Raw genomic sequence first — 23,713 nt, 5'->3', positions numbered from 1 at the left:
ACAAATTTATTCGAATTCTGCGAGGAGGTAACAAGTAGTATAGATAAAGGGGAACCAGTAGATATAAAATATTTGGATTTCCAAAAGGTGTTCGATAAGATATCACACATAAGGCTACTTAATAAGATAAGAACTCATGGTGTTGGGGTAGTATATTAGCATGGATAGAGGACTGGCTAACTAATAGAAGACAGAGAGTTGGGATACGGGGGTAATTTTCAGAATGGCAATCTGTAACTAATGGAGTGCCACGGGAATCAGTGCTGGGGCGACAATTATTTACAATATATATTATATTGGATGAGGGAAATGAATATACTATCACCAAGTTTGTGGATGACACAAAAATCGGTGGGAAGGCAAGTGGTGAGATTGACACAAGGGGTCCACATAGGGATATAGACAGGTTACATGAGTGGGCAAAAATGTGGCAGGTGGAATATGGACCATTTCACGCCCGAGCATGAAATAAAGCATGTTGATGTTGGCTGAGTGTGCCGACATTAATGCACACTCCCGTGATATTTCACTAGGTGGATGCGTGATGAAGACAGAGGCACGCTTGCCATTAATCAAGTGGCCAATTAAGACCCTTGAGACACAATTGCCCCAGAGTTTATGTAGCCCATGCGATTTTCAGGCCGTTGCATGGGCTAAACGGGCAGATGGGCAGGCCACAATTTCAAAAACCTCATCCACAGGCAGGATTAAAGGAGTAAGTGGGTTTGTAAATGCAAGCAGTTTGTTGTTTAGGATATAACTTACTGCTGGTTGCTTGTGTGAACAGGACATCTTCAATTTGCTTCAGAGCTGCTTTGACAGAAATAAGAGGCTTCAGTTCAGGTCTCAGTGTTGTTTTCCAGGCCCCCGGAGGATTCACACCACGTGGGGTCTTCCAGGTATCAGACAGCCTTCCCTTACCCTGGTAATGGCAATTATGGTCTCCACTGGAGGCACCTCCTTTGAGGAGGAAGAGAGGACAAGAAGTGGGAGAAGGCCAGGTGTCCCTATTCAGCCTCCAGGGTAGCGACCTGTGGGAGGACAGGCACAGGCACAAGGGGCGCAGGGCCAACAGGAAGTCCAAGGTGGAAGGGGCTGCAGAAGACACCACTATCCTGCTGACAGGTGGCTACCTCAATATGTCTGAGGTGCAGTGCCGAAGGAGGCTCTGCCTCTCCAGGGAGACAGTCACCTCCATTTGTCAGAGGATCGGCCCTGAGATCAACTCCGACTTTGTGGGTGGAACCATATGCCAGGGTTGCAGGCTCCATACTCGATCACTGACAGGACCAGTTCCTTGGTCAACAATATACACTATGTGCCATTTCAATAAAGTTAAGGGAGAAACACGTCCATGATAACATCATGTACCTGCAGAACAAATGAAGCATCCAGAGGTCAGTTGCACAAAAACACATTTAATTAAATGGTGCCTGGCATACATTCTACAAATTAACATTGACAGGTGTTTTCCATCACACCAATAAACATTGAACGGAAAATGGGGGAAACAAACACCACCAGTGATCAGGCCATGTTGTGATTAAGATGCTTTAAGTTTTTGCTTGCAGGTGCTACGTCTAGGTTATCCTCCCTCGCTGGCACTGGCATTGGAGACAGCCTGCTCACTCTGCTGTTGACCTTAATGACCTTGGCGGGCGTGCTCTGGCCCGTGGAGCCTGTGCTGGCCTCACCTGGGAGGGAGCGGCCAACGCCATGGTTGGCATCTCCTCAGCCACCGCAGCCTCATCGGATGCCATGGTCACTGGCAGAGGGGCGGAGGAGCTGCTGCCCTCATCCAGAGCACTTTGAGAAGAGCCCACAGAGATGGATGATTGTATGGTGGAGTGATCTGGACACAAGGACTGAATGGTCATCTTCTGTTCGTATCTTTCTAATAGACCTATGGAACAGACTTCTGGCTCATGGGTTGAATGGTGTTTCACTCAATTCCTGCAAATGACAGCTGGACCTTTCTCTGGTTAGGGGTCACTTTGTACAAGAGGCAGGGACTTGGTAACATTAATCAAGTCTAGAACAAGTTCTGGGAATTGTTTTGATCACCTAAGAGGAGAAGAGAGGAATATTTCAGATTTTTTCCACCAATTGACTTGGGTTTTTATCTTTCTTTGTCCCTACCAGGAGAGGTGTAGGGTGGAGAGTGTATGCACAAGGTATCACATTGGCGTAGGACAGACTGCATGGACCTGTAGGACTTTTCTTGTCTGTCATTTTTTTGTATGTTTGGGTCTTTGGGTGATGATAATTACGTGAGGCGTAAAACAGGTGTACTAAGTTAGCTAGATTACTCCATGCCTCTGCCAGTGCCTGCTCTGTGATTGTCGACTAGTCCAGTATCTGCTGCCCTGAACTTTGCCTCTGTTTCTTGGGCAGGGTGGAGCGTGTGAGATCACTGGCAAATATGAACATGAAGATTTTCTGTGTTTGCTGGGGTCTCTGGGAAGAATCGGGCTTTTGGAGGAACAACTGATAACGGTGTGGTCCATCTTGTCCTCCATTTTGCAGCTTGGCAATGTCTGCTTCACATCCTATGAGGTAGGTCAGACACACACAAACTCCCATCTTAGTGTACAGTTGCATTACAACCTTGGTGCTGACATGTTCTAGTTTTTGCTTTGCATCAACAGCAAACTTGTATTTTACTAAATAACCTTGTGACATTTCAGGATTTCTAACAGGAGGACCTTTGTGTAATATATGATAGAAGAAGGACTTGCATTTATATAGCACCTTACACAACCTCAGGACATCCCAAAACACTTTACAGTCAATGAAATACTTTTGACGTGTAGGAAATGCAGCAGCCAATTTGTGCACAGCAAGCTCCTACAAATAGCAATGTGATAATGACTGGATAATCCATTTCTGTGATGTTGGTTAAGGAATAAATATTGGCCAAGACACAGGGGAGAACTACCCTTGTCTTCTGCGAATAGTACTATGGATCTTTTACACCCAGGCAGACATTGGTTCAATGTCTCATTCTAACAGTGCAGCACTCCCACATAACAATGCAAAATTGATTTAAACCTATCTCTCAAGGTGTTGGAAGCATAGGGCAGTAGGTTTGGCAGACACAGATTTAAATTCAGTTGGATGATCTGAACTAGTGTGCTTCAGAGAATGAAAGATAACTTAACATTTTAGTGATCATTTGTACTTACTGCTGCTGCAACAGCTTGATTCATTGAAACACAGGGAATTGGATAAGCACCAGCTGAGAAAAAATTTGCAGGCCAACAGCATAAAGGTGGGGGAGTGAGGCTAACTGAGTTGCTCTTGCAGAGAGCTGGCATTGACACAAGAGGCTGCATGGCCTCCTTCTGTGCTGTAACCATTCCATGATTCCACAAGACACAGGAGGTGAACTACTGCAGATGCTGGAAATTTGAAATATAAACAGAAATTGCCAGGCAGCATTTGTCGAGAGAAAGAGGCTTAACTTTTTAAGTCAGTAACCCTGGGTCAGGAAAAGCTATTACCATGTTCGGCAGGTGGATTCTGCTCCTGGATAGATGAGGTGGGGTGATGTGGGGAGGTGGGGTGTGTGGATGTGTTGTTAGTCGGCCTTAAAGCAGACATGGGAATTGGGCTGATGGAAGAAAAGACAGGAAGCTATAGGCAGAGGAGGCTCTCCATAAATACAGGGGTTCAGTTTCTTACAGCCAATAATTTCACAGAAGGAAACAAGATTCTGAAAATTCCAACATGGAATAAAATGAAGAGTTCACTATTTTCTTTGTTTGGGGAATGAAGTGCACCAGATTGGAATAAGTGGGTAAAAGCAAAAAACTGCGGATGCTGGAAATCCAAAACAAAAACAAAAATAAAAATACCTGGAAAAACTCAGCAGGTCTGACAGCATCTGCGGAGAGGAATACAGTTAACGTTTCGAGTCCATATGACTCTTCAACAGAACTAAGGAAAAATAGAAGAGAGGTGAAATATAAGCTGGTTTAAGGGGGGGGGGGGGGGGGGGGTGGTGGGACAGGTAGAGCTGGATAGAGGGCCAGTGATAGGTGCCAAAAGATGTCATAGACAAAAGGACAAAGAGGTGTTGATGGTGGTGATATTAGCTAAGAAATGTGCTAATAGGTGACATTAAGAGTAGAAAGCAGGACGAGCAAGGTACAGATGGCCCTAGTGGGGTTGGGGTGGGGAGAAGGGATCGAAATAGGCTAAAAGGTAGAGATAAAACAATGCATGGAAATACATTTAAAAATAATGGAGATAGGTGGGAAAAGAAAAATATATATAAATTATTGGAAAAAGGGGGGATCGGAAAGGGGGTGGGGATGGAGGAGAGAGTTCATGATCTAAAGTTGTTGCACTAAATATTCAGTCCGGAAGGCTGTAAAGTGCCTAGTCGGAAGATGAGGGGCTGTTCCTCCAGTTTACGTTGAGCTTGGAATAAGTGGGCTTTGACTGCAACATGCACTCTGGTGATCACTTGATGTGTGGAAAAATACAGCCACTTAAATATGTGAATTTGGCTCATCTTACCCAGTGCACACATGGTGCACCTTCAGAAAGATACAATTATCTGGTGCACGTCACAATATGCCATGGTCACACTCCCAAGGCGTTCTATTACACAAATAGATGGGTGTGACATCTTGACTTGGGTGCACTGAGTTGCTATGCTTGTCACACTAAGCTTCAACTATTGTTAGGTCTTTGCTAACCTGGGCAAGAATGAACAGGCTGCTGTACGATTGACATTACAGAACATTGAGCTGTTAACCTGTCACAAAATAATTCAGGGACTTTGCTTCTTCTTTGGAGACTTTGGTTCAGGGCTAAGGGCCAGATGGAAGACTCTACTAAGGTAAAAGAAGCAAGAGAGACAAAATTCATGGGTACGATTATCATCAGCGAGGCACATTTCTATAAACCCTTTCTCCCTTGGGTCATGACAGTCCTGATGGTGTAGCTTTCCAGAGTTCCTTTCCAACCAACCAACCAATGACACCCTGGTCACTTTGGGGAAGATACCCAGCTCTTTAGGTCTTTGGGCTATTCACACAGCTTTCCAGGCTTTAGAACATTCTAGCCAGTTCATACAGGACCTCTAAGAGCTCCTGTTTACTTTTCTGCCAAACAGAAAAATTGACCACTTCTTGAGAGTGATTGGCTTCTCCTCACAAGAATTCTCTGTTCCCCTTTTGTCTCTGTCAACTTTCTCTTTGTATATGCATCTGTGTCTTCACCCTCTAGCTCCTCTGCTTGTAGATCTCCTTAGTGTCTGCAGTTCTTTGTGAATGGACATACGACTTCTGTCATAACTTCCTTCCTGTTGGTACAAATTCCAGATCAAGGGTTGCTAGCTCGCATGGACCAATATTTATTATTGTCCAATTCCAAAATTACAATTGATCTCTTTACAATTGATGCAAACTCTTAAAAGTCCTTTTCAAACATTCCTAAGAACAATTACAGATTCCACAGATATTTTAAAGAAATAACAAATTTTCCTTACTGTACTGCTTCCAGGTCAAAGGTTGTCATATCCTTATAAACAATAAATGTAGATTATATCACTTGTTATGACCCAGTAGTTGGTAAAGCTGAGTTATTTAAAAATCCCAGAGGGAAACTTTAAACAACTGTCATAACCTATACTTTTATGTGGTATGTTTGAGATGCAACTCTAAATTTAGGAATCAGATCATCGGTTCTCAAGAGGTTTTATATTAAACTAAATGAAACATTTTATTAATTTACACAAGTTAAATATATACACATGGCTACAAATTACTACTATGATAAATTTTGACAAATTCCCAAACTAATCTCCGTTAAGGCAACAGCATCCATAGACTTAACCAGACATCAGGCAAAGCATTTTCACCCTACAAATTCAAAATGAGGTTTCTCTCACTTTAGTTCCTATGGAGACAGTCGTAGGCTTACAGCTACTTTGATTTTACATTGCCTCAGCACTGCATGCACAAAACTGCTGTCTGTTATACCTAGCACAGCTCATTGAATGTAAATTCTCATTGTATCACCAACCTCTTTGAACTCCACCTCTTCTAACAATAAAACCCCTTTCAAAGTACCAATGTTATTAGTAATATAAACATATTGCTTGGTCTCTGCTAGCTAGGTGCCAGATTTCATCCCGCTTCTTGAATAGTCTATTCAAAAAATGCAAATGCACTCTACCTCTTTTACATCTCAAAAGCATCCGGACTAGCTGGCTTTAATCCAATTAAGACACACCCAAAGACTAAACCTCTATTTAAAAATATATATTTTTCAATAATATTACATATATTAATAGCTTCACAACACGCTCATGTGGTTACAGGCAAGGCCAAAAAGCATGAAAGAATTTGGGGTGGGGATGGGGGATTTTGAGGCAGGAAACTTTTGGAATTGTTCTAAATTTTTTATTGAAATTAGATCAAACTAGAGTGGTCAGACCCTAATTTCCATGGCAATGTGGTGTCCCATTGACATCATCGGGACTTGCACACCTTTTTAACTGTGAGTTCAACTAAGGCTGATGCAGCAAAGGCCACCGGCACCAAAGAGGCCCAAGTAACTGGGTATTTTGAAATCTCTTTAGAAATTCCTTCTGAGCCTGGAAGACCAAAGGTCTCTCCTGCACTGGGCCTCATCCATTCACAAGTTCTTCTATTCTCTCTACCCCCCCTCCCCTCACCAGGGACTGTCTCTATGGTTCCCCACCAGTGCCCTGCCACCCAACAAGACTTGACTCCCTCCCATCAGTGGTGATGTCATTCTCGTTTAGGGGGGAGTCTCTAATGGGGCATGTAAATGAGGTATGGGAATTAAACTACCCTGGCCTCAAGCTGGTGTGGGGGAGGAGGGGATGGGGGGGGTGGTCACAGGGCTTGGGAGCAGATGTTTCATTTTGCTTTGCTGATTCCTGTCCCAAGTTAAATTTGCATCTTAAATTGCAGTAGGTTCTTTGCTAAGTGTAAAATAGCACGCCAGGACTAGTATTTCCCAATCACAGTGAGTGCTTTATCTTCACAGGGGTTTGATATAGGTTTTAAAGAGAAATGATGTTTGATGACACTTTCTTCATGCCTCTTGGATGAGGCCATTGTGTCTTCAAAGAAATAGTATTTTCTGTGCTCTGCTGAAGGACATGGTGAAGATGAAGAGGAAATGATTAGACTGTTAGAGAATTGTAAGAGAATTGAAGATCACGAGCATTGAGACAATGTGATCTGAAGGAAGTTGAAGAGTGAGGTGTAGAGTGTTGGTGAAGATGTGGAGAGGAAGAGGCAATAGAATTCTGAGTTATTGGAAACACTGTCAACAATTACTGCACCAGGAGAGCCACTTGAGTGCAAACTTCATAGAAGAGTATATGATGGTAGTTTGTTTAGTTGTGCAGCTTCCCTTTGGAGATGTTCAGGGCAATGGTAGATAATTCACCATAATGTTCAAACACAAAGTAACATAGCAACAAGATGGCCAATAGAACAGCCAATCGTGTTAGCCATGTTAGCCATCATGCACTTGAGAGGAGAGAGCTCCAATATCTTTAGAAAAGCATAGGTACAAGTGCAGCAGGGAGAGAGGGAGTTAGAAAGGTGAAAGGAACTCATTATTACTAGGGATAGAGTGGAGATAAGAAAACTCAAAAGGAAAAGAAAAAGTGGATTAAAGGAGAGCTTGAAGATATCAAATAGACTCGTGGTACATTCAGAGGCTTGCAGCTTGAGAACAGTAGGAGTGAAACCATGAGGAGTACAGTCAATGAGGTCTTATTTCAATACAGAGGTGGCTGGTGGGAACAAGGATAGAATAAAAGGCTAAACCTGGAGGAGAAACTCAGCTTCCTGTTCGAGAGTGTGCAATCCGGTCAAAAAGGACTCGATAAGAAGGATGAACCGCGCGTGGTTAACAAAGGTGGTCAAAGAGAGTATCCAATCAAAAACTAAGGCATACAAAGTGGCGAAAACCAGTAATAGGCCAGAGGATTGGGAAGTTTTTAGGAACCAGCAGCGGATGACTAAAAAGCTAATAAAGAGGGAGAAAATTGATTATGAAAGTAATATAAAAGAAAGAGAGTGGCTGAAGTGAGCCTGGGACCCTTGGACAATGAAACTGAAGAATTGATAACGGGGAACAAGGAAATGGCAGATAATTTAAACCAATATTTTGCATCGGTCTGCAGGGTGGAGGACACTATAAACATCCCAAAGATATCAGATAAGCAAGGAGTTAATGGGAGGAAAGTTCTTGTAACAGTCTCTATCACGAGGGACAAATTATTTGACAACTAATGGGACTAAAGGCAGACAAGTCGCCAGGACCTGATGACCTGCATCGAAGGGTTTTAAAGGAAGTGGCTGCAGAAGCAGTGGAGGCATTAGTCGAAATATTCCAGAGCTCACTGGATTCAGGGAGGGTCCCAGTGGATTGGAAAACCGCTAATGTGACGCCCCTGTTCAAAAAGGGAGAGAGACAAAAAACAGGAAACTATAGGCCAGTCAGCTGAACATCTGTCATTGGGAAAATGCTAGAATTAAGGAAGAAATAGCAGGACATTTAGAAAAGCTTAACGCGATCAAACAGAGCCAACATGGTTTTGTGAAAAGGAAATGATATTTGACAAATTTGCTAGAGTTCTTTGAGGATATAACACACAGAATTGATAAAGGGGAACTGGTAGATGTAGTGTATTTGGATTTCCAGAAGGCATTCGATAAGATGTCACATAAAAGGTTATTGCACAACATAGGGGCTCACAGTATTGGGGGTAATGTATTAGCACGGATTGAAGATCGGTTAACACACAGAAGACAGCGAGTTGGGATTAATGGGTCTTTTCAGGTTGGAAAGACGTAACTAGTGGAGTGCCACAAAGATCAGCCCTAGGGACTCAATTATTTACTATCTATATTAATGACTTGGAGGAGGGGGCAGAGTGTAATGTATCCAAATTTGCTGATGATACAAAACTAGGTGGGAGGGCATGTTGTGGTGAGAACATAAGGAATCTGCAAGGGGATATAGATAGGTTGAGTGAGTGGGCAAAAACTTGGCAGATGGAGTTTAATGTAGGAAAATGTGAAGTCATGCACTTTGGTAGGAAGAATCAAAAGGCAGACTATTATTTAAATGGAGAGAGATTCCAAAAAATTGCAGCACAGAGGGATCTGGGTGTTCTTGTGCATGAAACACAAAAAGTTTAGCATGCAGGTGCAGCAAGTAATTAAGGCAGCAAATGGAATTTTGGCCTGTATTGCTAGGGGGTTGGAGTTTAAAAATACGTAAGTCTTGTTACAACTGTAAAGGGTGTTAGTGAGGCCGCACCTGGAGTACTGTGTACAGTTTTGGTCCCTGTATTTAAGAAAGGATATACTGGCATTGGAGGCAATTCAAAAGAGATTCACTAGGCTGATTCCTGGGATGAATGGGGTTGACTTATCAAGAACGAGTAAACAGGATAGGCCTTTGTTCATTAGAGTTTAGAAGAATGAGGGGTGATCTTAGTGAAACGTACAAGATTCCAAGGGGGCTTGACAGGGTAGTTGTTAAGAAGATGTTTCCATTGGTGGGGAATCTCAAACTAGGGGTCATAGTTACAGAATAAGGGGACAGTCACTTAAAACTGAGATGTGAAGGAATTTCTTCTCTCAGAGGGTAGTGAATGTCTGGAATTCTCTGCCTCAGATTGTTGTGGAGGCTAGATCACTAGAAGTATTTAAAGAGGAGGTAGATAGATTTTTGAAATATCAGGGAGTTGAGGACTATGAGGAGCTGGCACGAAAGAGGAGTTGAGGCCTGGGCAGATCAGCCATGATCTTATTGAATGGTGCGGCAGGCTTGAGGGGCCGAATGGCTTACTCCTGCTCCTATTGCTTATGTTCTTATCTTAACCAGCCCATCAGAGTGAAAAAGGTGGGAAAAAGGGTTCAGAGGAGGTAACAAGAGAGGTAGATGGAAGCAGTGGCTCTTATACGACAGGGAGAGTACAATTGATGTATATTTTCAATAAAGTTATGTTTTGAAGATGATATATAGTGCACAAGCAGAAAGTGCAAGCTTTGGAGTGATCAGGGCATCAAGTGTGAAAGGCAAGGGGAGAGATCTGTTTGAAACAAGATGTAGAACATGACTTGATGGAATGAGGACCAACAAATATGAAGCCCTCTGAGACAATCTTATTTGCAGTGTGTCAGCTGTGGTTCAGTGGATAACAGTCTTGCCCCCTGTGTCAGTAGCTGTGGGTTCAAATGCCACTCCAGAAATTGAGCACAAAAACCTATGCTGGCCCTCTAGACCTGTGCTGTCTCTTGGGTCAGATATTGAAATAAAGCCCTAACTGCCCTCTCAGGTAGGTGTGAAAGTTCCATTGGCACGATTTTGAAAGAGCAAGGGAGTTATCTGTGGTGTTCTGGCCAATACTTATTTCTCAATCAACATCACAAAAACAGATGACCTCATCATTATCACATTGCTGTTTGTGGGAGCTTTCTGTGCGTGAATTGGCTGCCACAATTCCTACATCACAACACTTCAAAAATACTTCATTGGCTATAGAGCTGCTTTGGCATGTCCTGAGGTCATGAAAGGCACCAGATAAATGTAAGTCATCCTCCTTATACTTATAACTATCCAGACGCTGCCTGGAGAGAGTACAGGTGGGCACAAACTGGGCCATAAACTTGTAACAGTAGTGTTAATCTGAGGAAGAACAGATCCTATCTATTCTGCATGCTGAAGGCTCACTTGTTCATTTCCTTCCCTCCTTCCACACGTTCTGGTGAGGGAAAAATTGGCAGACACTTGTATACACACCTTCAGTGCCACACCTGCATAGACACTGTCAGTGCCACACCTGCATAGACACCCTCAGTGCGACACCTGCATTGCCACCCTTAGTGCCACGCCTGCGTCGACACCCTCAGTGCCACACCTGCATTGACACCCTCAGTGCCACACCTGTATAGACACTGTCAGTGCCACACCTGCAGAGCCACACTTAGTGCCACACCTCCACAGCCACCCTCAGTGCCACACCTGCATACACACCCTCAGTGCCACACCTGCATACACACTCTCAGTGCTACACCTGCATTGCTACCCTTAGTGCCACACCTGCATAGCCCACCCTCAGTGCCACACCTGCGTGTACATACTCAGTGCCACGCCTTGACTGCTTGTCAATGAATGAAGAGATGTCCTTGCCTTCAGGTAAAATTCCTTCCCTCTTCCTTCGTTCCACCAAGAAAAGTTTTGGAACAGGTTCTTCAGACTCTCCTGAGGCCTATTAACGCAACACTCCTACAGACTTTTCTAATCTAGTGATGTTCATCTTTAGCCTTTGCCTGTTAATCAGTTTTCACTTCACTAAACTTGATTAATACATGTGATTGCAGTGATTCATACGTTTCAGGGAACTTTAAGCAGCTGACAGTGGGAAAATAAGTAAGCTCTTCAGAGGCAAACATCTGGAAATGCATCATCCTCTTTAATTACCATACTGATATAGAAACAAAGACAGATTTATAATTAAAGCTTTTACTTGGTAGCAGAGCAATTACATAGAACAAGAGTGAAACCATCGATAAGATAATTACGTAAGGGAGTTATACTTGTTAGCTCGTTGGAAAAAGCTAGTTAATTAAGCAAAATGAAATTATTGATCAGTGACAAGCTCATTAAAATTTCTTAGACGTCAAGTTGTATTTTAATGTTTACATAATTATGCAGAGCAGCTTTGTGTGAGTTGTCACATAGAAGGAGTAAGAGAAACATATAAAATTGACAGCTTGCAATGAGTATCTGGATTTGTAAAAGCCCCAGATACTGAGGTCAGAACTATAACATGTAATTGTAACAGAAAACAGTGAGTGATGATAAATGGTTATTTTTCAGACTGAAGGATGGTAGACAGTGATGTTTCCCAAAGTTCAGTGTGAGACCACTGCTTTTCCGATATATATCGGGCTAGAACTTCTGTGGAATGGCCATCATAGTTGGATTGCCACTCTGCTCCTTTTTACTTAGCCGGATTGGGAGCTGCACATTTCTCAGCAGCACCTCTGACCCGGGCCTGCTGAGAAATGTGCAGTGCAGCAGCTCTGGAGTCCTTCCAGGGGCAGCAGGGTCGGGGGAAGTGAAGCCACACTGTCTTTTACAGCACTAACTGCTATAAGGCAGGTAATTTAAAGGGCCTGTAGTATAAGGATCTGGTACATTAAGGGTTAACCAGAGACTGAGTACAGTACCGCCCACCGGTGATGTAAGAAAAGGCCTAGAGCTAGGTTGTAACATATAAGGACATGCCATGGAGCCCTCTCTAAACCAGTACTCTCTAATGTAAATATGCACATAATTCAGTAATGTTAATAAAGACTTCTTGGTAACTTCTACAAGACCGCTTAATAGTGTCTAAACAGTACACACCACGAGTAGTGACAGCCCAACAAAACAGGTCCCAGCCACTTTGAGAAACCAGAGAGAAGGTAAGTGTGTAAGATAAGTGGGTGAGGGGTTAGGGTGGTTGGAGAGGGGGATCGAGTCGGGTGGTTAGGGGAGTCGGATGGTTGGGGGGGTTTGGATGGTCAAGGGGAGGGAGTCGGGGGAAGGGGTGTTCAGGTGGTCAAGGGAGTTTGGGGGTAATTCAGTTGGCGGAGTAGTCGGGGGTGAAGGATTGGGAGGGTAGTTGGGGTGTGAGAGTTAGTTGGGGGTTGGGTGTCGAGGGGGTAGTTGGGGTAGTGAGGGTAGTCAGGGTGTTAGGATGGTAGTTAGGGTGTCGGGAGGGTGCTCGGAGGGGTGGGGGTAGTTGCGGGGTGGGGAGGATGGTCACGGGATGGGTAGTGTAGTTGGGGAGTGGGGGTTAGTCGGGATGGTGGGGTGTAGAGAGGTCGGGAGCAGTAATTGGGTAAGTAGTAAGGGGGATGACAATTGTGGTTGGGAGGATAGTCAGAGAGTCCAGTGGAGTGTCAGGTGGGTCAGTAGGATAATTACCCAGGAGTTAGAAGTGGTTTTAATCCTTCTAACTTTTCTTGGGTAACTATTCTGCTAAGAGAGCCGGAACCATTCGAAGTCTCCGATTTAAATTGGAGTATCAGATTGTTCCGGATGCAGGGTAATTGCCTATTGAAGTTTAAACTTCCTGAGCAATTCCTGTGCAGTCCTTGTGTGGGGATACCCGGGGAGCCCCAACACATCTTCTGGAGTACCTCTGGGGTACAACACCCCAGAGATAGGAAGTTCTGGGCATTTGCTATGATCTTGTTAGGGACTGTTAACATTTAGAGAAATTTGAACATCCAGCAATCAATTGACAGAACTATGCCATACGATTTCACATTTAAAACAAAAACAACTTTATTGAAAATCAAAAAGAATTTTAAAAAATAAGCACTACTAACTTAAAGTTTATAATTACTTATGCTATAAACTTAGTTCCATTTTTTACTTCCCCAAGAGTTCCCTTACCTTACAAAATTATGAAGGTTCATTCACTTTTCCTGGGACCAACTCAAAGGTGTGTTACAGTCCTCTGGAATTCACTTTAATTTTCATCAGTGTTCCAGCTATCCTCTGAGATAAGATTCTAAACCATTAGTTTTTGGCTATCTGACCCTCCACCTTTTCTTTGCAGACCTAATGACTATGAATTTTTTAGCACCTTTTGTAAGTTGCTGGTAGATACCCAGTGGCCTTCCCACAACTTTCCAAACTAACTCTGCTGACTACTTTCTACTGCAAGACTCTTTGAGGACCCCTGTAGATTTCTTCCACTAGCTGCAAGCTTGAGCAAATCTTCCAGCTACTTTCCCCTCACAAAATCCAAAGTGAAATTGAACCCTACCTGCATTCCATGTGATGAATGACAAAGTTAGTATTTTCTCTGTTTAAATGCAGGCCTGATTAACCTTCATTTTCTTTGGCTCTCCCCACTGAGTTGCAGCCTACACAAGATCAAATCTGCAACTGTCTGTTCCCAAACTGAACTGCTTGCTTCTGTCAGCAAACACACATAGATAAATTAAACAAAAGAACCTTCTAACCAAGGCTCCACCTTGAATCACTATCTCTATGGCAATGTGGCATGCTTTCGGAGGCCCTCAAACAAAAATGTAAATTAATTGTTTTATCTTCATAACAACTCTTTGATTCTGTAACCCATATGAATAATTTATATTTTTAATGGATGTAATTGCCCTCTCTCCAGGCTCCTGGCTCCATTACAAGCTTAGAGATGGATCATTCATTGTTCAAGTTTTTTCACGATCAACTCTGACCTTGCAAGGGAAACACAAGCTACCGTTTAAGTGTAATAAACTCAGGCTTGTTTGAGTTGCATTTGCATCAGAGTTGATTTTACTAGTTCCTCACCAGATGCCCCCATTTTTCTACAGTTAAAACTTTAATTCCTAAATCTAACAGTTAAATTCCAAAATATATTAATTATGAACTAGATATTTGCAACAATATAAATGACTTGGATATTGGAATATATAGTAAAATTTCAAAATTTGCTGATGATACCAAACTTATAGGTGTGAAGATGATACCAATTAACTGCAAAATGACATAGGTAGGCTAGTAGAATGGGCAGAACGTGACAGATGGAATTTAATACAGAGGAACATGAGGTGATTCATTTTTGCAGAAGGGATAGGGAGAGGCAATATTAATTTAATGGCCAAGTTGTAAAGAGTGTACATAGACAGAGGGACCTGGTGGTGTATAGATCTTTGAAGGTGGCAGGATATATTGATGGAGTAGATAGTAAAGCATATGGGATTTTTGGCTTCATAAATAAAGATATTAGGTACAAAAGCAGGGAAATTATGCTGAACCTTTATAAAGCTCTGGTTAGGCCACAACTAGAGTATTACGCAGAGTTCTGGCCACCACACTTTAGGGAGAATGTGAATATCCTTGAGATGCTGCAGAGGAGATTTACCAGAATGGTTCCAGGGATGAGGGATTTTAGTTACAAGATTAAAATGGAGAAACTGGGGTTATTCTACTTGGAGCAAAGGAGGTTGAGGGGAAATTTGCTAGAGGTATACAGGATTATGACAGGTTTAGATGGGGTAGATAAAGAAAAGTGTTCCCATTAGCCAATGTTACAAGGACTGGGGGACAGATAATTAAGGTTTTGGGCAGGAGATGCAGGGGATGGTGTGAGGAAGATTTTTTTTTACGCAGGGAGTGGTAATTACCTGGAACTTGCAGACTATGAGGGTGGTGGAAGCAGAGATCATCAATTATTTCAAAAGGAAATCAGGGAAGTAAACTTTCAGGGCCATGGGGATAGAGCAGGGAATGGGACTGACTGGATTGCTCTACATGAGGGGATGGGCTGAATGGCCTCAGTCTGTGCTGTAACGTGTGCTTAATGAACATATGACACCTGACTACAATGTTCTAGAACATTATTGAAAACCTTAGGCCCAAAGGTGCCACCTGGCACCTTTATTGCATCAATCCCAGGTTCCCAATACCAGGTTCAATGCTACTGCTCCTCCAGGATTCACCTGCCTCCAGGTGACAGTTCCCATTGGTAAGTAGGCAGATACTGTCTTACTTTCAAACTCATAGGAGCTGTCAAATACCCCCTGGTACATTCAGCAGTGACTGCTGTGACAGGATGACTCTAACATGTGACTGACCTTGAGGGTTCTTTTTTAGGATGGGTCCCAGGAACTGGCTGTAATTGTTAGTCACACCGAGATACGAATTGTGGCCAATTTGCTGCAGGTCTCATCAGACACGCTTCACAGTGTCATCACACAACGTGTGACAGTAAGTACAACGCAACGCAGGGCAAGTCAACTATTGGTCCTAACTATTGGCATGAGGGACTCTGAGGAAGCATTGGATGGCTGTAACCCTGTTTCTTTGTATACAATTGTCTGTGTGTGTGTTTGTTTATGGGCTTCTATCAATGTGCATATGTGTCGGTGTAACTATTTAAATGTACATATTTTCCTGTGTACCTCTATCTGTGTCCTTCCTAAACTTCTCTACTTTTCTCTCCTCCTTTAAGAGGGGTGTAAGAACTTACTTCTGGGGAAGGCACGCCTCATCTCACTCAGCATACGAGCCCTCAGTCCTTCCTGACTCAGGCAAGCAGCTAATTACCCTGGGAAGGGTAGATGGAAAAACCTCGGAAGGAGCAGGAGCCAGTGGAACCGCCGAGGAAATCAGGGACATGATATTTTTCACTCGTGCCTTCCCTGCTCCATTTCCTGCACTGTCCATTGTCAATGATAGGAAAACACATTCTGAGGAGCATATATGTGGGAGAGTAACAGGAAAGGACAATTAAAGGAGAGTGACAGGAGGGAGGCCAATTACAGGGGAGTAATGGGGTAAGGACAGTAACAGGAGGGAGCGGTAATTTCGGATTTGAAGGGTGGAGAACTAAATTGCGGCAAGGCAGTGTGTATATGTGTGCTAGTGTATCATTGCATGTTTCATGAATCCCTGTGACTGAGTACCTGTCTGTGGTAAATGTTTTTGCATGTATGTGTGCGTATATATAAATGTTGGTTAATATATGGCCAGGTATATTGATCATGACCATACAGGCATGCTTCATGAATGCACACAATGTTGTTTCAGATATGACATACACAGAAATAATAGGTCTGAGTTTTCATTTTAATCTTTTCAGGAGACCAGTTATGACCGGATTTTTTCCCCCCTCTCTGTGGAAAGTTCTATAGATGCCAGGTATCACAGCTTTCTATGGTCTGGGACTATTAGTGTGTCCCTGTACCATTCTCTCTCTTTCTATTTGTTCTTTCTGTCCTGTGCCATCTCACTTTAAGACTTGCAATCCTTTCTCTCTGTATCTCACTCCCTCTCTTTCTCTCCTTCTTTCTTACTCTGTATGCCTCTCACTTGCACTTGATATTAACCCCCTCATGAAGGAAAGGAGAGGGGCGGGCGAGATAAAAGGTTAAATGTGGGGGAACATATTCCCAACACTCTGCACACATGCGCATGGCCATTTTTACAATGGTGGAGATTTTGGATCATCTAAGTGTCCCCATTGGAGAGGTGGGACACACATTAACATATTTAAATCAGGCTTCTTTAATGCAATTTAAAATAAATTGTTGCTTCTTGGGTTTCCCAGAAGTCAAGAACTTGGCAATGAGAGGGAGACAGGAGCTGACAGCTCCACAGGGTAGGTCTTCAGCAATGCTTCAGCATTCATGGCCAGGAGGAGCAGGAGTACTGCCCTTAGCCTTGATCCTCAGTCTTCCCTCTGTCGTCCAATTGACAATCTCCCCAATTGCTGGCCTCTCCCCTCCCCCAATTGTCAGGGACCGTTGCCAAGGATTCCAAGCGCCAGCTTCTTGCTTCTGATGTTCCCTCCCACAATCCAGACAGGTAGTTCATTTGTCCAGCTGCTGGGTGGATAATGGAGCTAAATGTTGTTAATGAGGTCCTGCATTAAGATCACCAAGACCTCTGCATCTTCAGCCTTGCTGGGTTCTTTGGTTGTTTTTGGCCTCACCGTAAATTATGGGGCCTTTGTCCCAGTTTCTTTCTTCCTCTCCCTCTGTCAGCCAAGGTTCATTGGGTAGTACTCTCACCTGTCAGTCAGAAAGGAGTTCAAATCCCACTCCAGAGATTTAAGCCCAAAAACTTATGCTGACACTCCAGTGTAATAGTGGAGGAGAACTGCATTGTCGTAGAGTCACCAAGGTCTACAGCACAGAAAAAGGCCCTTTGGCCCATCGAGTCTGCGCTGGTCAAACAAGTACCTAATCCAATTTTCCAACACTAGACCATAGCCTTGTATGCCACGACATTGCAAGTGCATATGCAAATACTTCTTAAATGTTATGAGGGTTTCTGCCTCTACCATCCTTTCAGGCAGTGAGTTCCAGATTCCCACCACCCTTTGAAATTCTCCCTCACATCCCCTCTAAACCTCCTGCCCCTTACCTTAAATCTATGCCCCCTGGTTATTGATCCCTTCACCAAGGGGAAAAGTTCCTTCCTGTCTCCCCTTCAACATCTTTCAAGTGAGACATTAAACCCAGGCCCTGCCCTCTCAGCTGGCTGTAAAAGATCCTGGGCACTATTTTGAAGAAGAGCAGGGGAGTTCTGTCTGGTCTCTTGGCCAATCTTTGTCCCTTAATCAACATCAGGAAAACAGATTATCTGGTTATTGTTGCACTGCTGCTTGTGGGATCTTGCTGTGCACAAATTGGCTGCCACATTTCCTATATTACTTTTTGCGTTTTGTGGTATATATTAATGGTTTGGACTTAAATGTAGGGGGGTGATTCAAGAAGTTTGCAGACGGCATAAAAATTGGCTGCATGGCTGAGAGTGAGGAGGATAGCTGTAGACGGCAGGAAGATATCAATGAACTGGTCAGGTGGGCAGCAAAGTGGCAAATGGAATTCAACCCGGAGAAGTGTGAGGTGATGCATTTGGGTTTGTCAAACAAGGGAAAGGAATACACAATAAATGGGAGGAGACTGAGGGGTGTCGAGGAAGTAAGGGACCTTGGAGTGCATGTCCACAGATCCCTGAAGGTAATAGGACAGGTTGGTAAGGTGGTTAAGAAGACATACAAGAAGGAATACTTGCCTTTATTAGCTGAGGCATAGAATATAAGAGCAGGGAAGCTTTGCTGGAACTATATAAAACACTAGTTAGGCACAACTTGAGTACTGCGTGCAGTTCTGGTCACCTCATTACAGAAAGGATGTAATTGCATTGGAGAGGGTATCAGAGGAGATTTACGAGATGTTGCCAGGACTGGAAAATTGCAGCTATAGGCTGGGGTTGTTCTCCTTGGAACAGAGGAAGCTGAGGGGGGATTTGATTGAGATGTACAAGGTTGTGAGGGGCTTGGATAGAGTGGATAGAAAGGACCTATAGCAGACATGTCAGTGACTAGGGGGCATAGATTTAAAGTGATTGGTTGAAGGATTAGAGGGGAGATGAGGAAATGCTTTTTCACCCAGAGGGTGGTAGGGGTCTGGAATTCACTGACTGAAAGGAGGCAGAATCCCTCAACTCATTTAAAAGGTGTCTGGATATGCACCTGAAGCCCTGCAACCTCCAGGGCTACAGACCAAGTGCTGGAAAATGGGATTAGACTGGGGGGGGGGGGGCGCTTGTTTTCAACCAATGAAGAGACGATGGGCAGAATGGCCTCCTTCTGTCCCATAGATTTTTCTATATTTTCTAAATATCTGAAAAGGAGGATTGATTGTGCAGCGATGTGGGGAGAGGGCAGGGGTGTGGCAGGATGCAAATTGCTTCCTAGGAGTGCCAACACAGACATGATGGGCTGAAAAGCCATCTGTGTTGTAACGATTCTATGATTCTGTTATAATAGTGATGTCACTTCAAAAAGTCCTTAAGTTGCTGCAAGTGCTTTGGGATGTACTAAGGTTGTGAAAGGCACTATATAAATGTAAGTCTTTCTTTCCTCTGCCTCTTTGTCTCTCCCTCTCTCTCTCACTCTCTTTCAATGTCTCTCCCTCCCTACCCCTCTCTCTCACCCACTGTCATTTTCTCACTCTATGCACGGAGGCAATTTGGAGGTGGAGGAGTTTTTGAAATTGTGTCACACGTTCCCACCTCTGACCAATCTTGCCAGAGTTAGGGTGACTTTGGCATCAGTTACCTGCCCAGCAGTGGTGGGTATTTAATTGTAAGCAATTAAGTGCCCACATGGGAATAAATTAATGATGACACCATGATCTTCTCCACAGTGGATGGCCTCCCCCAAGGCTGAAGCCTGGCATACAGTTGGAAGTGGTCTCCTGGTAGCAGGCTGGGATTCAGTGAGGCCTCCTTTAATTTCCTTCCCCAACACCCCCAGACCCACAGATGCCAGAGGGCCAGGGCTGTGGTTGTCCCTCCACAATGCTGACCTGGCAACTGTGGCCACAGTTTTTTAATCTTTTTTTTTCAGAGAGTGCCTCCATCTGGAGGTGCTCTCGCAGTGTCCCACCCACAGTGGCAGCACCCACTTCTCCTGGTGGGACTGCTGGCTGCCAGAGCCTTGAGCGCTCTGATTGGCCCTCTCACCTGCAGACCCTGCCCGCTGTCCCTAATTGGATGAGGCTCCTGGAGGTGACCTGTTAATTGGCTGCCTCCAGGAAGATTGCATTGGCAGGTTGACCCCATAAACCATTAGGGTTGGTACCTGGAAATTGTCCCACCCCTTGTTTAAAAGCTAGGGCAGGAAGATTTTGCCCTCTGACTCTGTTTGACGATTGTTACTGTTCTGTTTTATCTGCTCAGAGATAGTATCGCCAAAGCTCTTTATTCGCTCCTGTTTAATTGGCTGGTACAGCAAACCAATGCGTGGCTGATGCCAGTGGAGATGGATAGCTCGGTGGGGATCGTAGATGTCTATGGATTTGAGGTAAGACTCAATATATCGTTAAATGTTACCTCTTAGCTCAGTGCTGTCGGGATGCTCTCTGCATGTATGTATACAAGAAAATAATACACCACAGATATCAGGGAGTGAATAATGTGTCCTCTCACAATCTAAACAAAGAAAGACTTACATTTATAAAGCACTTTTCATAATCACGGGACGTCTCAAAGTTCTTTACAGGCAATTATGTACTTTCAAAATGTTGTCACTGTTGTAATGTAGGAAATGCAGCTGCCAATTTGCATACAGCAAACTTCCACGAAGAGTAATGTGAAAATGATCAGGTAATCTTTTCTGGGCTGATTGAAGGATAAACATTGGCCAGAATACTGGCAATAACTACCCAGCTCTTCTTCAAAATATTGCCATGGGATCTTTAAGTTCCACCCAAGAGGACAGATGTGGCCTCTTTTAATGTCTCACCTGAAAGATGTCTCATCTGACAGTGCAGCACTCCCTCATAACTGTACTGGAGTGTCATTCTAGAGTTTTGTGCTCCAGTCCTTTTTATGTTTGCACATTCTACAAATTTACTTTGCTTAGGATCTGGAAAACAAAGGACATTGTACTCTGGATTTTCAGCTCTGGGATCTAGTTTATAATCCAGCCCACAATGAACATCTTCTCTGTCTTTTGATTGTAAGGGATCTGTATGAAAAGAATGTAAGATTTTGGATTTGGGAGCCACAGATACCTAAGGTAGGCAGTCGAGTATTTGTAAATCATTTTAAGGTAGTTTATTGTAGAAGCAGCAGTTTAGACATGATGGGGTAGCTAAATATACAAGAAAAGTGTATGACCTGTGACAGTGGAGAACGGTTCACTGGTTCCAGAGGACAAATGGATGGTGGGCATGAGTGCGCTGATCTCAGTATCTTATGATGGCAGCATTCTGCTCTCCAGCCAAAATGTTGGTGAACTCTTCCTGTGTCTTCCTCACTCTTTCCTGTCCATCTTCAATCTGAACAAGGCAGCTACCTAATAAGGACTGCCCCCTGTCTCTGAACACTCGTTAATATATTTTATTTCTTGGGGCTGATAGTTAACCCAAGTCTTGTTTGAACATTTCTAACCAATGAACACAGGACAGGTACCCAAGAGGTCACCTCCCCATTGTCCATCACTTAGCTCCAGGTCACTTTTTAGTTTACCTCATGCTGAGGGTCATTTGCTAGCCCTTACCAGGCACTCATTTAGATGAAAGGGTACTTATGGTGCCATCCTATCGATTTTGGAATGTTGACATCGAAGCCTGAACCAAGAGACCTTGACGTTTCAAGGGACTGTTTGTGTTTTTCCAGAGAGAGAAAGAGATCAGTTTCTGTGTTTGAGAACAGTTTCTCTGCTGAGGTGGCCTTATGCTAATCCTACCAATTCCAAAGGAATTCTAAACAATTCTTAAAAAATATCATTTCTTAAAGGCTCCTATTTCCTACATGAGGTTAGGATGTCTCAATAAGTTTCTAGTATATGATACTACAGCATAGAATAAGCTATATTCTGTATCTCACCCATGTTGCATTTGCCCTTAGGAGTGTTTGATGGGACAATATAGAGGGAGCTTAACTCTATTTAATTCTGTGCTGTACTTGCACTGGGAGTGTTTGATGGGACAGTGTAAAGGGTGCTATATTCTGTGTCTAACCCCATGCTGTACCTGCCCTGGGAGCGTTTAGTGGGGACAGTGTAGAGGGAGCTTTACTCCATATGCAACCTGTGCTATAACTGCCTGGGAGTGTTTGATAGGATAGCGTTGAGGACGTTTTACAGTGTATGTAACCCATGCTGTACCTGCCCAGTGTCCTGGCCAATATTTATCACTCTACCAACATCACTAAAACAGATTATTTGATTATTATCATATTCCTATTTGTGGGATCTTGCTGTAAATAAATTGGCTGCCACATTTTGTACACTACACCAGTGGCTGCACTTCATTGGCTGTGAAGCAACTTGGGACATTCTGAGCTCGTGAAAGTATAAATGTAGGTCTCTCTTTTTCTTTTCCATATCAGGAAATTGTAAAGTTTCAGGATTTCGAACCATTAACATAATGGATGCTACGCTCCCACAGTGTAATGTGCTGCTCTAATTTGTAATGAATGATTCACTCCCATAGTGTAATGTGCTGCAGTAATTTCTGAACCCTTTCATAGCCATTTGTCCTTGACCCTGAACTTGGTTTCTTCTGATTTAGAGCCAGAAATTTACAAACATGTAAACTACCGCACACCTCTCCACCACCCACCCCCCGCCTTCCCCAGCCCTCCCCAATGCCCTTTCTGTATCGGTCTCTAACTTTAGGTGGGTAAATTACAAAAGCAGAGAGGGAGGTATGCTGAATCTTTCTAAAGCTCTGGTTAGGCCACAATTAGCGCACTGGAACCAGTTCTGGTCACCACACTTTAGAAAGGATGTGAGGATCCTTGGGAGGGTGCAGAGGAGTTTCACTAGAATTATTCCAGGGATAGGGATTTTAGTTACGAGGTTAGGGTGAAGAAGCTGGGGTTGTTCTCCTTGGAGCAAAAGAGATTGAGGGAAGGTTTGTTGAAGTGTACAAGATTTGGATAGGGCAGAAAGGAAAACCGCCCCCATTAGCTGATGACACAAGGACTGGGGGACACAGATTTAAGACTTTGGGTAAGAGATATAGGGGGGATGTGAGGAAGACCCTTTTTATGCAGCAAATGGTAATGACCTGGAATTCAATGCCCCTGAGGGCGGTGGAAGTGGAGACGATGAATGATTTCAAAAAGGAATTGGATGGGCACTTGAAGGAAATAAATTTGCAGGATTAGAGGGATGGAGCAGGGGCAATGGGACTGACTGGCTTGGTGTACAGAGCTGGCACAGACTTAATAGGTTGAATGACTTCCTTCTGTGCTATGAAGACTTTAAATTCTGTTAGTAAATAATTCCAGCCAGTTATATCTACATAGGAAGCCCATTGTTTCTCCATCGCTGATAACCAGTATATAGAACTGGTGTCTGTGCATTGAATAAAAAACATCTGTCCTGAGCAGGCCTTCTCTATTTGGTTCTGAAAAATTCAGTTACAAAGCTGTTTGTGGCTTCATTGAAATGTGAATACTTGCAGATTAGCATGCAGAGATGGAGAAGATCCTATACACTGAGAATTATGGTTTTATTTAGTGTGTAATATACCTTTAAGGATAAAGCTTGTAAAGGCTGATCACATGATCTTCAATATCCAATAGGAGAATAGCATGGGCTACCTCAGTAGTTAGAGTAAGTTGTGTAGAGATAGATTTTGAGTTGGAAGAATATGTGTAGTTGTTGCTG

At 43.5% G+C, this 23,713-nt stretch overlaps 1 protein-coding gene across 1 annotated transcript in view; it reads left to right on the top strand.

Moving 5' to 3' along the window:
- The window catches only part of myo15b (myosin XVB), a 461,255-nt gene that overhangs the window by 75,326 nt on the left and 362,216 nt on the right, over nucleotides 1-23,713 (top strand). Inside the window, exons 10-13 of the mRNA XM_078529125.1 lie at nucleotides 2,395-2,556; nucleotides 15,670-15,783; nucleotides 16,658-16,716; nucleotides 20,269-20,392. Of these exons, the coding sequence (XP_078385251.1) occupies nucleotides 2,395-2,556; nucleotides 15,670-15,783; nucleotides 16,658-16,716; nucleotides 20,269-20,392 (459 nt within the window). The remainder of the gene's footprint in view (nucleotides 1-2,394; nucleotides 2,557-15,669; nucleotides 15,784-16,657; nucleotides 16,717-20,268; nucleotides 20,393-23,713) is intronic.

This window comes from Cetorhinus maximus, chromosome 24 (genome assembly GCF_964194155.1).
Source record: "Cetorhinus maximus chromosome 24, sCetMax3.hap1.1, whole genome shotgun sequence".
NCBI classification, from domain to species: Eukaryota; Metazoa; Chordata; class Chondrichthyes; order Lamniformes; family Cetorhinidae; genus Cetorhinus; species Cetorhinus maximus.
This window is presented reverse-complemented; position numbering and strand designations above follow the sequence as displayed.